The following is a 15,245-nucleotide window of genomic DNA, read 5'->3' as shown; positions in this document are numbered from 1 at the left end:
TAAGTTTCTGAGATTCTGTGTAGTAATTTTCCAAATGGGAGGAGAATGGTGAATAAAGAGACATGTGAGATTAAAGAATCAAATTCATCTCTCAGCTAAATGTGGCCCACTAAGGAGGTAGGGAAGGGGCGGGACTAACTGTGAACAATAACTCCCTTGAGAAGGCAGATTTCCTGGGAAGGTAAACAGGGGACCTGGGAACTAAAAGTGGGGAAAAACAGGAAATCCCACTTTAATAGTGAGGAGGAAACTTCTACGTTTTTCTGGGACTGTGATCCTCCTACAGACAAAGAAGCATTCCTTTTGGGGCAGAACTTAGCAGAAAGAAGGATAGAGACAACCAGGACGAGGGGTTTCGGAATTCCTCTGTCCTTGGTCTTTGCATTGCAGGCCTCTGGGCCAGTGAGGCATGAAACGTGCACACACAAGAACAGCACATATTCTCTGGAGCAGGAGGAAGAAGAAGGAAGGTGGGCTTCTGAAGCTCAATTTGGGACAAACACTGCAAAGACACAAAAGGGCTGAAATGATAGGGCTGTGAATGCAACCCTGACTCAAAATTCAAGACAAAAAAAACTTCCACTGGTGACCTGTTGTAATATGTGAAATTTGATAATTAGAGAATCATTTCTTTGCATTTTAAAGGCCCTGTGATCTATAGCACATTGCCCCATTTAAATGCAAATATTCCTAGGTACTCAAAATCAAACTTTTATCTTGTAACACACTGTTTTAGGAGTTCTTAATAATCATCATCATATTAATGATGATAATGTTAACAGCATTCTAAGGTTTACAAGGCCACGTAGACGGCACAGTACATTGAGTGCTGGGCCTGGAGTCAGGAAAAACAACCTTTCTGAGTTCGATTCCAGCGTTAGACACTTACTAGCTGGGCATGTCACATCACCCTGTTTGCCTCAGTTTCCTCACCAATAAAATGAGCTGGAGAAGGAAATGGCAAACCACCCCCAGTATCTTTGCCATGAAAACCCCAAATGGGGTCACGAAGGGTTGGACACGCCTGAAATGACAGAGCAACAACCACAAACATTTTATAAAGCACTTTACAAACATTATCTCACTTAATCCTCACAACAACCTGGGAGGTAAGTGCTATTATTATTCCAATTTGATGAGGGAAACTGAGGCAGACAAAGGTCAAGTGATTCACCCAGGGACACACAACTAGTAAGTATCTAAGCCAAATTTAAATTCAGGTCTTCCTGACCCCTGAGCCCAGCACTCTTATTCATCTATCTGCTTCTTAACTTTTTTTTGTCATGGACAACCCAACTCCCATCACCCACCATGTCTGGTGACATACTCAAAATAACATTTTTAAATGCATAAAATAAAATACATAGAATTAAAAAGGAAATCAATTATATTGAAAAGCAGCAATTAGAATTTTTTTAAAAGAACAAGTTGGTGGACTCCAGGTGCCTAAGTGAGAATTACAGCCTTGCAGAAGGGGGAAAATACTATAGCAATATTAGAGGAAAGGGATGGGGGTTGAAGAAATGTCCTGGGATTTAGTAGGGAAACCACCAGAAGATGACTAGAGATATTGTACATGACCAGAATATGATCTGAGGACTTGGCTGTTCACAGTGGGTACAGACGGTAGCTAATGAGCAACCTGCCAGATTTCCTGGATTTTTCTCCATCTATAAGAGAACCCAGAGGAGATCAGGCTTTCCTCTATTTCTGACTGCAGCTCTGAGAAACTGTGGTTCTCTGTCATCTGCCATGCTGAATGAGGGTGCCCTTGACGGTCAGTGGCTGGGCTCTGGGCACATTAATATTTCAGAAATGACAGTGTCTGCGTTTTAGTTCCTGGAACAAACCAACAACTCACTTAAGATATTTATTTTAAAAAATCAGACATCACCTCATTGTTACCCTATCCTAGTCAAAGGAGCACTATTTTTTGCCATTCATTCAGGGAAGGTTTCTTTTTCTTTCTGGTGGCAAGTAGGAGCCAATAGCCCATGCAACATTAATCTTCCCAGAGGCCCCCTGTCCCAGGAGACACTGGCCTCCTTGCTATTCCTGGTAAAGACTCTCAATTTCACATCTCTGTGCTTTTGCACTGGCCATTCCTCATATGTGGAATGCCATCCTTCCTAGTCTCTACCTCCTGTCTTAGTAAAATCCCACCTTCTGAAAGAGACTTTTCCCCCTCAATGCAAGTGACTTCCCTGAGGTGACCTCCACTTCACCTGGCATAGATTTTGAATGTATATAGCTATTTATATGTTGACTCCCCCATTGGAGAATGTGAGCTCCTTGAGGACAAGGACTATTTTTGCCCTTCACTGTATCCCCAGCCCTTAGAATGGCATTCAGTACATGGTTCAGTCATTACAGTCGTGTCTGACTCTGTGTGATCCATTTGGGGTTTTCTTGGAAAAGATACTGGAGTGGTTTGACATTTCCTTCTCCAACTCATTTTACAGATGAGGAAAATGAGGGAATCAGGATGAAGTGACTTGCCCAGGGTCACACAGCTAGTAAGTGTCTGAAGCCAGATATAATGAACATAAGTCTTCCTGACTCCAAGCCTGGCACTCTATCCACTGTGCCACCTAGCTGCTCTACCTGGTACACAGTGGGCAGTTCATAAATGTTTGTTAACTTGACTTGCCACTTTCCTGCTTAGAAATGGGAACAGATTTCCTGTTTCCTACCCCATCAAATCTGAACTCCTCTGCCCAGATTTCACAGCCATTTGCAATCTGTTCTTATTCCACCTATCAAGCTTTGTCTTCAACTGTTCCTAACATGGTATGTTAGGGGCCTATCATCTCAGAAATAGATAGAGATGCATACAAATAATAGATTATCACAATGCCAGAAGTTATAATGAATATAAAGAATTCAGAGAAGCTTAAGAAGACACAGAAATTGATGCAGAATTAAGTAAGCAGACTAGGAAAACAAGATATACAAAAACTGCAACAATGTAAGTGGAAACAATAGCACAAAAGAATTTGAACACTGTAATTATAATGACCAAGGATTGCGCTGACGGAGAGATGAAAAAATATATTTCTCTCCCTTCTTTGAAAAAGTAGGGAGGGACTGTCTGGAATATTAATATGTTGGTTAATATTGTCAAACTGCTTTTTCTTTCTCTTTCTTTTCTATTCTTTATTACAATGGCTAGATCCATGGAGGAAGAAATATACTTAAAAAACTGAAGTGATATAAAAACAAAAACTATTAACACATTGAACACAGTTTTTAGAAGGATCTTAAAGGTCATGTACATTTTACATTCTTAAAATGTGGGAACTGAGGATTAGCAAGGTAAACTTACTTATGGAAAATCATCCAGGTAATACTGGAAGAGTCAGAATTTGAGTTGAGCTCCTCAGACTCCAAAACCTACCCTGCCTCCCATGAACCCTGTGCTTTATTCATATTGGTCTCCTTTCTGTCCCCATGAATTAACTCCTTATATGGTCATTCTTAATTCTGATATTTAGTTTCTATGGTTCCCCACTCTTCCTTCCTTCCAAATCTATCTACCCAAATCCTATCCATCTTTAAAAACCCAGCTCAGGTCTCTCTTCCTCTAGGAAGTCCTCTTGAGTACTCCAACCCATATTATTTTATTACCTCTCTGAACTTTTATAGCACCTTGAACTTGGGTCACACAATTTCCCACTTCATTCTGTCCTTTGTTGTTCTCTGACAGTTTTAATTATGTTTGTCTTGTCACCCCAATTGATCATGGTCTCCCTTGTAGGTATTAACTCTGTATTATAATCTATCCCCCATAGCGTGTTACATAGAGTTCAGCACGTAATAGGAGTACTGTAAATACTTGAGTAGTTGCTTGTTTGATGACTGGTCTGCAAGGACTCTTGCCTCAGTGAAGATCAGAATTTTTCCACAATTTATATTTGTTCCAAACACTGTCTTTCTTTTTCTTCTCTCCACATTGTATAAAGTGGGTAGAAACCATTGGCCTGGGCATAAGCTATAGCAGGCCATCAGTAGATTCTTGTTATAAAAGCTCCTTCCTATTCTGCAGAAATTAACCTTCTGGAATAAGATTTAGACAGAAGGAGGTCAATTTCTGGCTGAGAAACAAATATCTATGACCTCGTGATCCAATTCCTTTCCAAGAGTTAGTGGGATGTAGGACCCAGTGGAAAAATCAGATGGTAAAATGGGTCAGAATGGTACCAACTGATAGAATTGAAGATACTAACACTCTGATACTTTGATTTAATCAATATGGGTATTCTCTCTATCAATACTTAGCTATACATTCTTGTTCTTGCTTCCTGTCTTTGTGACTATTGTCTGTGACCTCCCAAAAATCTTCTTCAGGAGACCACCCAACACCTGAGATGGAGGGCTAGATTTCTTAATGCCATGTGGAGAGCCATAGAGGACAGGGATTGTTCAATGGTTGTCCTTTACTCTTAATACATAATTGGCCTACCTGTTGTCATGCATCATTCTGACAATAACATTAAGCTGTCTCTCCTGTGCAGTTTTTCATTGATAACAGGTCACAATGTGCTCACTTCCATCATGCACCTTGTCACTACCTCTTAAATGACCTATGATATTCTCTGGGCTTCCCATTTCTCATGACTCAAAGCCCTACAGTAGCATCAGAAAAATAGTGATATTTGAAAAGATGGACCTTCGTTTCAGGAAGAACTTATATTTATTAAATATTTTATACTGGACCCCCAAGGCAATCTATTTTCTCTATTCTTCCTTTAATGCTGAACTTCATTCAGGTCAGCAAAGTATTAAGACTAAAAGATCTCATTGTGATGACTTTTTGTTGCCTTTTTTCAAAAGCATTTGATTTGGTAGAGAAAAATGCTGGCCTGAAGGTTCCTTCCCTTGGACAGTCAAATATATTCAAATAAATTAGATAGAATTGAATTAATTAAACCCTGGATAACCTAGCTGCATCCCCTCATTAGCTGATGTCACTTCTATTCTTTTTTTTAAATTTATAAATAAAACAAGCATTTCTGTAACATAGAAGAATAAAAAAAAAGATGATTGTACATGAAAGTGTAAATCTGCTATGCAAAACTTTCTATTCCTTTCAAATAAACATCAAAATTATGATGTGTGTGTGTGTGTAAAATTACTCTATACAGACTTTTCTTTATTAGTTCTTTCTCTGGAGGCAGATAAAGTCTTTCTTCTGTTCTTGAACATTCCCACTTGATGAAATTTATCGAAGATACCACTAGGTACCATCATGGAATAAAGGAGGGAAACCTATTCCCTAATTTATGTCCATTATCAACTCCTTCCAAAAGTCAGCTTTAAACTTACCTCCTCTGAGGAGCCTTCCGTGATCACTTCTCCCCTCTAAGCTTTCTACTTTTTCTCACTGGACCTAACAATTATGTGCTCAGTTTACATTATTTAATTTTCTTGATATGTTACTGGGTAATGTTGTGTATATGTGTTTGTCCTGTCCCTCCTAGCTAAACTATAAGCTCTCAAGGGCAGTGATCATGCCTTTAATCTTTTCAGTATTTCACCCTACACTGCTTAGGATAGGTCTCTGCATACACTGGGTGCTCAATAAATTCTTGCTGATTGTTATCAATGCAATATAAATTCAATGAACAAAACAAGGTAATATATGTTTACTTAGTAGCTACCGTGTACAAAGTATACTTCCTTGCCTCCTTGGCCAAATTTATAAATCAGGTTTTTTCATGGTAAGACCAAAAAATGGGGGGGGGAGGGGAAGATTTTGGTGAGGAGGAATAGGGTGTGAGCGCAGAGCAGCCAAAAATCGCCTTACCTTTGCATTGTAAACCTTGTCGCAAGAGACCCCAGAGCAAGGATCCGCAATGGTCACAAAAAGTTGGGACTTTATAGTTGTGGATACTGAATTTGTGGGGCATGTTGACGCTGAACCGCTGGGAGCCCACCTACAAGGAAGGTAGAACAGAGGGCTTACTCAGGATACTTGCCCTCCCACTGACACTTCTCATTCAAATGTATTTTTTTTTTCTTTCTAAAAAATACAGGCATCATACATAGGAGATCCCAGCCAAGATCTGAAATGCTGATGGTAAACAAGTCAGGGTGGGATCTTCTTGCCAGGCTTGGGACTTTGCTTGACATGCTCTTCATTAACCCCAGGATGGTCTTCTTTGCCCTTCCTATTCATTTTTCTCGTTTCACCTCCTCCATGAAGCCTTCTCTGACTGTTCCTTCCTCTGTACCACATCACTTATAATCCACAAACTCAAAGCTTAATTATAGATCATTACTTTTATTACTTCACTCTTGTGATTGCTCTCCCTCTCCCCCCTCCAACCCCAATCATACTAGACTAAAATCTCTTCAAAGGTAGGGAGGGCTGCTGAGACTTCTTTTGTAAATCCCCCAGTAACCTCGGACAGTACCTTGCACAAAGTAAATGTTCAAGAGCAACCTGTTGATTGCCTACTTGAAAATAGTAAGTGGAAGGCTGCCCAGTATGAGGGGAAAAAGCAATGGCCTGGGAGGTGGCAGCATTGGGGTCAAATCTTGGCTGGGTATGACCTTCAGAAAGACAGCTCATTACATCATCAAGTCATAGATTTAGAGCTGGAAGTGACCTTAGAGACCATGAAGTCCCTCATTTTATAGGAGAGGAAACTGAGGCACAGAGAGATTTATAGCTAGTAAGTGTCTGAGGCAGGATTTAAAGCCATATTTTCCTGACTCCAAGTCCAGTACCCTATCTGCTATGCTATACTCCCTCTCAACTGTCAAAGTCCACAAAATTTCTGACGGCCAAAGAGAATAATGAATGCGAAAGAACTCTATACGGTTATAAGTGTCATAATTTATTTACATATAATATGTATGTAATATTATAAATATAAATATTTATATATATAAACTCACATTTATATGATGCTTCATGATTTGAACAGAATTTCATACAAATTGTCTTATATGATTCTCATAACAACTCTGAAGAGTTTCAGGTATTATTATCCCCATTGTACAAATGAGGAGACTGAGACTGGAGAGATTAGATGACTTGCCTATGGTCATGGAGCTAGAAAGTATCTGAGGCCAGGTTTGAGTTCAGTTTCCCCTGACTCCCTGTCCAGTGCTTAATCCCCTATACCATGTTGCCTTTTTTTTTCTCCTTTTGGAGGGGAATTAGGCAATTAGGATTAAGTAACTCCTAAATTCACACAGCTAGTAAGTGTCAAGTATCTGAGGCAATATTTGAACTCAGATCCTCCTGGCTCCAGGGTCAGTGTTCTATTCACTGCACCACTTAGCTGCCCCTTACCTTTCTTTCTAAGGAAATAAAAGGCCTAATGACCAACAGTTTTCTTTGAGAACTGTTCTGGGTTTTCTTGCTATTTTAACTAAGATGTTCTCCTCCTGCTTCCCATTGGGCAATCTAGATATCTGCTGACTTTACCACCTCTATTTCCCCTGAAAATGGCCTTGGGCAACCATAGAGGGTAGCGTGCTGTCACTGGCCTTTCTAAAACTAGTTGTCCTGTTGTGTGCTTGCAAAAGTAACAAGACAGAGAGAGTGACTTCCCCGACTGTCTGCTGTCTTCTCAGTGTGGGCTGAGCAAGGAAGTCCCTCCCAGCTGTTCTTTGACTCTAAGACAAAAGAGAATAGGGAGGGTTGCTATGCTTGGGCTGGCTGATAAAATGTCGAAACTCCCAAAATAAGCATAGACTCCCACATGCACACAATGGTTCCATCTTGCTAATCTACCATAACAGAAATCAGGCAGATCCCTTGATAGCAAACTCTAAGAACCAGACCATCCCTCTTGTTGGAGCAGATGAGATTATATTAAATATCATTTGAGCTGAGTGAGACACTGGCTAGCTAGGGCCTTGTCTGAATTTCTCAGCTCTATAAATTTATTATACTCATGAACGATCGCCTATTCTTTATTTGTACAGATTTCACCCTGAACTCAGGGGCAATATGGTATATACTGGAAGGAATGCGGTCAGCCGAGATGTCGGTTCAGACCTTGCATCTGATATTTACTAGCTGAGTGTGGGTGTGTCATTTAGAACCGTCCATTAGATTTTTCATCGGGGGGAAAAAAAAAGGAGAGAATATCTATAGAGGTTATGAAAAATGGGGATGATAACATCTATCAGAGCAAATGGGATAATGCATGTAAAGTCTTCTGTAAGCCGGTAAACCTGGAGGTAAACCTCCAGTATTGTTATACATTTTTTATGTATGTAGATAGTGAAGTAAATCATATACTCTTCTGCCCAGTAGAACTATCCCTCATCAGTTCCCTGAAAACTCCCCAGAAAAATGTCAGACACCTGGTGAGTGGCCAAAGGGAGAAGAACAAGATGTGAGCAGCACTCGCATGGTTACGCAGGGGAAACAGTTCCAATATCCTCTTCTGCCATCCTGACTGCAAACCCCCTGGGGTCAGCTTTCCAAGGCATAGAGAAACAATGTTTTCATTTCAATCAATCAACAAGAATTTATTATAAGCACCTACTAATTGGCAAGCACTGTTAGGTTTTTCAGATACAAATTCAAAGATGAAAACAACCCTCTAAGGCAGCTAGGTGGCGCAGTGAATAGAGCACCAGCCCTGGAGTCAGGAGGACCTGGGTTCAGATTCGACCTCAGACACTTCACATAAAAACTAGCCATGTGACCTTGGGCAAGTCACTTAACCCCAATTGCCCTACGAAAAAAGCAAAAAAATTAAAACAACCCCCTCCTCATGAGGACCTAACATTCTAATAAGGGAGACAACTATATTGATGAATATATATGGCATAAATATAAAGCGATTAAACACAATGCAAGATCATTTGGGCGAGAGGGTACTAGAAGTGGGAGGAAGGGAAGTTTCATATAGAAAATGGTGCTTGGATTCTGTCTTAAATAAGGAAAGGGATTCTATGAAGCAGCAATGAGGAGGGAATGCATTCCAAGTGTGTGAAACAGCCCACGCAAAGTTACAGTGACGAAAGATGGGGTGTTATATATGAGGAACACTGAGAAGGACAGTTTGGCTGTTTGAGGAGTACAGGAGGGGACTCAATCCCAGTAAGGCTGCAAAGATATTCTCATCCCACAGGAAAGGGGAGGAGAGATGGTGGGACCAGAAAACAGATGCAGAGGGAGACATGCATCCTGTTATAAATAGATATTGAGGAAAAGAAACTCAGGGAGACATGGTGAGAGAGATGGAGAGAAAGTGAACAAGACCAAGAGAGGAAGGAAAGTGTTGAAAACATAGAGAAATGATAATAAGTTGGGGGGAGGGAGGAATAAGGGGAGGAAAGCAAAAGAAAGAAAGGGAGAAAATCCAAACAGTGTCTGATTTCTTAACTTGATGGTGCAGTAATAAGTGTGACCTCCTTTCTGACACATAAAAAGTCACTCTCAAGGGGAGAGAGAGAAGGGGGCCAATCTGAGAGGACATTTTTACAAAGGGAGAGAAGCAAAAGAAGCTGATTTTGGGGTCTCCATCATTATTAGAATGTAAGTTCCTTGAGGCTAGGGACTGTCTTTACTCTTACATTCTTATATCTAGAATTCCATATATAACAAGTGCCTAATAAATGTTTTTTCATTCATTCATGGGGCCAGAATAGACCTTAGAGATCATCTACTCCAAACACCTCATTTCATAGATGGGCAATCTCAATGTCAGATGGAGAGGGGAGGGGGGAAGTAACTTGTCCAAAGACATATGATTTTTGACAGTCAGGACCAGAAACCAGGCTTTCTGAACTGCCAGTTCAGCACTCTTCCCACTTAAGGTGATACCCCATTCTTGTTTATCAAAGAATCCTGAAGGCTTCTGCTTTCTAGGGGAGCAATAACTTACTGTCTAGGGACACATGCCGACTGCACAGATACAATGTCTTTGATGCCATTTATGACAAGCCCAGATGCCTAAAGAACTGGGACTTCCTTATCTGACTCTCCTGCAGTTCAAGTGTCAAACCTCTACTGGATACTGCTAAGTTTTTCTTGTTCTTGTTCCCGCAGTGTAGCATTCCATTGCCTTGTTGATGTTTAGTTGCTTTCAGTTATATCCAACTCTTTGTGTGACCCCATTTGGGGTTTTCTTGGCAAAGATACTAGAGTGGTTTGCCATATCCTTCTCTAGCTCATTTTACAGATAAGGAAACTGAGGCAAACAGAGTGACATACCCAAGGCCACACAGTTAATAATTAGCTGATAAGTTAATAAGAGGACTAATGGTTACAGCCTAGGGCTAGAAGCCAGGAAACCCAAATGATAGCTTGAAATTCTGGCACTGCTTCCTAAAGGAGGACCTTTGGAAAAGTCACTGCCCATCTTTGGGGCTGTCTACCTACCACTTAGCAAATTACTGAAATTTCAAAACCTCAGTATATAGCTTACACAAAGGATAAAGCACTGGACCTGAGTTCAAATTTAGCCTCAGACCCTTTCTAACCTAGGCAACTCACTTAACCACTGTCTGCCTCAGTTTCCTCATCTCTAAAATGGAACTAATATTACATCTACTTCCTAGAACTGTTGTGAGGATAAAATGATATAATATTTGTAAAGTACTATATAAATGCTAGCTATGATCATTACTATTTCTTTTAATAAACCATGACTAGTCCATTTTTAACTTCTTCTAGTCAAAAGATGTAACTAATAAAATGTATTTGCTTATTTGCAAAAGAAGCTTATAAAAAAACTGCAAATGATACAACCAAATAATCTTGAAAGTATCTCACTGGGAACTCTTTCTTTTTAATTCTTTCTACAATCAGAATCTGACACTAATTTCCACCTCTTACTGACACCATCCAAGCAAAGATAGTGTAGGGTACACTGAGATTATGCATGAAAATGCTTTGAGAGGTAAAATGCTCCTTAGCCCAAGTCTCCCACAAAGAAGTGCTACTCCCCTCCCAAAAGAAGAGATTTTACATCTGAACTGTCCTATCCTATCATGAACATTGGTCAAGGCTACCAAAAGGTAGTTTAGAGAATCAAGTCCTTAGAATTACAGAATCAAAGAGTGTCAAAGTAGGAAGAGACCATTAATCATTCCATCCAATTCAGCATCTGAACAGAGGGCCCTCTACAATCTCCCCAAGCATCATCTTGCTTATATTTGAAAACTCTCAAGAACAAAGAATTCACTACCTCCTAAAGGAAGGCCCTACTTTGGAATTGCTAATTGGTTAGGGAGTTTTCCCTAAGATCTACTTGACATTTACCTCTCAACAACTTTGTCTCAATTTGATTCGATTCAACAAACACCACTTAGTCATTTTAACCCATCACTCTAAGCCCCGTCCTTGGAGCCAAGCACAAATCTAATCTCTGACTACATCTGGAGTGTCATGTTTGGTTCTGGGCGCCACTGTTTAAAAAGGACATGGATAAGCTGGACAGAATCCAGAGGAGGGCAACAAGGATGCTCAAACTCCTTGAATTATACAAGGATTGGGTAAAGCAAATGGGGCTGTTTTGACTGGAGGAGAAAAGATTTAGGGGGAACCTGGCAGCTGCATTCAAATATCTGAAGAACAGTCAAATGGAAGAGAGACTAGGCTTATTCTGTTTGTCCCCAGAGGCCAATTTAGGTTTGTTATTAGCCAAATACAGCCAACAAAGAAAGTTGATCAGGAGTGGGCTCTCTGGTGAGATCCCTGGACTAGAGATCAAGCAGAGGTTATAGAACCACTTCTTGGACATGTCAAAGTACACGCTTCTCCCAACTATGCACTGGACCAGGCAGCTGTTGAGTACTTCTCAAATTTTCAGATTGTCTTATTCAAATCCTTCTTCCACAAACAGTTAGACAGTTTTGCAGTGTCCCCCAAAGCCTCTTTTCTTCAAGCTGAACATTCTCAGTTTCTTCAGCCAATCTCCATTATAACACAATATACAGCTTTGCATGCCTTCAGCACCCCGGTCACCCTCTTCCATATGAGGTCTTTTTGGCCAATTCCCTTCCTAAAATGTGGTATCAGAACTCAGTAAAATACTCCAGAGGTGGGATTATTATTACTGTTGTCCTAAACACTGCTTCTATTAAAGCATCCTAATGCCAAAAAAAATCAATGATAAGATGCCTTGGCCAGTGATGTTTCTGAGTCCAGGAGAGTCTACTATGCCATAATGCTTGAGGGGCGGGGGAGATGGGGCATGGTGGTGGTGGTACAGGTGCAGAGCACTGGGCCTGGAGTCAGAAAAACCAAAGTTCAAATCTGATCTCATATACTTAAAACCATGTGACCCTGGGTAAGTCACTTAACTCCTGCCTACATAAAATTGGAGAAGGAAATAGCAAAATAATCCAATATCTTTGCCAAGAAAATCCCATGGACAGTTGATCCACAGGGTCATGAAGGTACAGGGTACATAACTGAATGACTAAACAACAATATCTATATCTATATATATATATGTATATATGTATGGTTGAGTGTTTATATACAAATACACACATATAATATATATACACATACTGTATATATGTATATATATATGTGTGTGTGTGTATGCAATTATCCTAAACATAAATGCAGATCACCCCCACACACATACAAACATTCAACATTTTCTGCCCTGTGTTCTTCCTTACTGTTTCTGTCAAAGACTGTATCATTCTCCCAATCTCTCCTCCCCTCCCAAAAAACCCTCTTGCAGTTACCTTGGACCCTTCTCTCTCTTTCACTCCCACTCCTAGCCAATCAGTCACAAAATCCTACCATTTTCGTTTGCCAAAGAGCTGGGATTTGCCCATTCTTCTCCATTTTCACTGTCTCCAGGTAAAGATACCATCCCTGGCTTACCACCAGTAGGACATCAGCTCTCAATGTACCTCTACTAGCTGGCATGGATTGTGTAAAACTATGCCAACTCTATCCATAAGCTCCCATTTTTAAATCTACCAGCTAGAATTATGAGTTAGCTTTCAACTAAGAAAGCAGAATGGAGGTCCAGAACTTGGTCAGTTAAATCCCTGCATTTTTTCCCGGATCATCATTCTGTCTGATGGTCTGCCATCCATCATCCCTGGAGTTACAGGTAGCCCCACTGTAATGCTAGCTCAGCTTCTCAGGTCCAGAAGCAATCCATATTTCACCCACCCACCAATCAGCTTCTCCCAATTTACTGGCAAGAGTGAGAAATCAAAATAAAATTTATAGCACATTGTCCCTACAGACTTGAATCCTGGAACTTAGCTATCAGGGGCACAGTGCCCACAGACACAGGGAACTCAGATGGACTCCAATCTCTCTGCAGTCTTTGATATTTGGCAGAGGGTTAAAATCCAACTCCCCAAGCTTTTGTTCAACAAATGAAGGAGGAGACAGGAACTTAGACAAATTAGTCACACACATACACACACACACACACACACACACACTCTGGGAAGGTTATAGGGTATGGATGATGGAGAAAAACTCCCAAGACTTTTATGTTATAAATGTTTACCTCATCATGTGTTTCCTGTTTCTTTAAGCCCGCACACTTCGTTATTATAAGCTCATGGCATCTCTTGTGAACCACACAAGTGCAAACTGTAAACAACAAAAGATGGGTAGAATGAGCTTCAGGGGGGAGGAGGCAAGTGCTGAGGGTGATTATGGGGAGAAAGGAATGGGTGAGAGGGTTTCAAATACAAGATAAATTGACAACCATAGAACTCTGACCTTTCTGTCTTGATTTAAAAGCTGCCCATCAGTCTCTCCCCTCAAACCCATCACAGAGCTCTTTAAAAGGTGCTTTGTCATCCCTGAAATTAGGATTTACTAAATGCTTCTGGAGGAGAATTAAACATTTATGCTTAAACAGTATCTGTGGTTTTCCATGGTTCTGGGAGCCCTGATCACTTTCCTTGTTTCATTCAAAGCGTATGCCAAGGTCAAGAAACCATTTCCTTTCTAAGCTCTCCCACTGGCATAATTGTTCCTGTTATGGGCATTACAGTGCTTACATGACTCCTCAGGACAGTGCCAGTTGGTAGATGGAACAGGGAAGCTCTCTGGCCATTAGCAAGTCTGCCATGAGACCTTCTCTGGTGTCTTTGTTTTTCTATCAGGTAGGCTTGACCTTCCACATTGTAAAATTTTCATTTAATTTGTATCTCCACATGAAAATGTCCAGAGCCCTTTGAGTATTCCCATAAGACAATGCGCATACAAGCCCCAAGTTAGAAGTGATCACCTCATTATGCTAAGATCTTGGCAGAGGTAGGGACCTGCATCACACCCTGAAGAGTATGATATTTGCTAATTAATATAATCTCTCATTTTTTCCAATTCCTATACTCCTAAAATGATTTTTAAAACTTCTATAATTTTAAGGTGCTAGACAATCAGGGCCAGGCTAGACAGGCTACTTCATAGCTCTGGTAACAAACAAGATATGAATACATGTGATACCCAATATCCTAATTATATATGGACAACCAAGCCCAGCACTTAGAGTAGTTTTTAAAATGACCCTTAAGCATTTCAAGGGGGCTTTAATTTTCAAATGGCTGGGGATGGTTCCCAAGTCAAATGGGGCAAAGGAATAAGTAAGGGAGTACTCAATAAAAAATGAACAGGGTGACAAGGCAAGGGAGATGAGTGTGATCCCACAGGGCACACTAGCACAAGTGAGGAGATAGGACAGAAATCCCCTAGCTCAAAATGACGTAGGGCTTCTGCCAGTCCGCTAACAAGAACTGTGGTCCAACATAATTTAAAAAAATAATAATCAAAATCTCTGAATGGGACTGAAAATCCTGAGCTGCCTGCCATCACCAGCAAATAAAGGACTGGGTGTGGCTGGTGCTCTCAGTGACCTCCCCGAAGCCTCAGAAATGGAGTAGCCTGTGGGACATGGGAAAAGTGAAAGGAGAACAAGGGGACTGAGGAGAGGGGAGCAGAGCTGGGGGGAGATGGGCAAAGAGCTATGGTGTCAAGGGCCTCATTGGGTCTAGCATACAAATGAGAAGGTGTACAATACACACACCATCCAAGTCCGTTCAAGAGAATCTATCCATTCATCTATCTTGGGTGTGGCTTATTTTTTTAGATATGCTCACAGTTTACACACTCAGCAGTGGCTTAGGTCATATTGTACCACTTACCTTGACATTGGTATCCCTGTTTTCCTATGACACCCCTGAAAGCAAGAACAGGCTCACTTTAGGAAATGAAGTTACAATTTGAGAAAGAAAAGGAAGGAAGGAAGGAAGGAAGGAAGGAAGGAAGGAAGGAAGGA

General features: G+C 40.7%; 1 protein-coding gene across 1 annotated transcript in view; it reads right to left on the bottom strand.

Moving 5' to 3' along the window:
* The window catches only part of PRKCE (protein kinase C epsilon), a 657,089-nt gene that overhangs the window by 250,429 nt on the left and 391,415 nt on the right, over window positions 1-15,245 (bottom strand). Inside the window, exons 4-6 of the mRNA XM_069071624.1 lie at window positions 15,112-15,146; window positions 13,467-13,552; window positions 5,807-5,936 (exon numbers count right to left, since the gene is read on the bottom strand). Of these exons, the coding sequence (XP_068927725.1) occupies window positions 5,807-5,936; window positions 13,467-13,552; window positions 15,112-15,146 (251 nt within the window). The remainder of the gene's footprint in view (window positions 1-5,806; window positions 5,937-13,466; window positions 13,553-15,111; window positions 15,147-15,245) is intronic.

The sequence above is a fragment of the Petaurus breviceps genome, unplaced genomic scaffold (assembly GCF_028583685.1).
Source record: "Petaurus breviceps papuanus isolate PSGF00001 unplaced genomic scaffold, PetGlider_PUasm1.0 90842, whole genome shotgun sequence".
Classification (NCBI taxonomy): Eukaryota; Metazoa; Chordata; class Mammalia; order Diprotodontia; family Petauridae; genus Petaurus; species Petaurus breviceps.
Note: the sequence above shows the minus strand (reverse complement) of the source record. Positions and strands in the feature narration are given on the sequence as shown.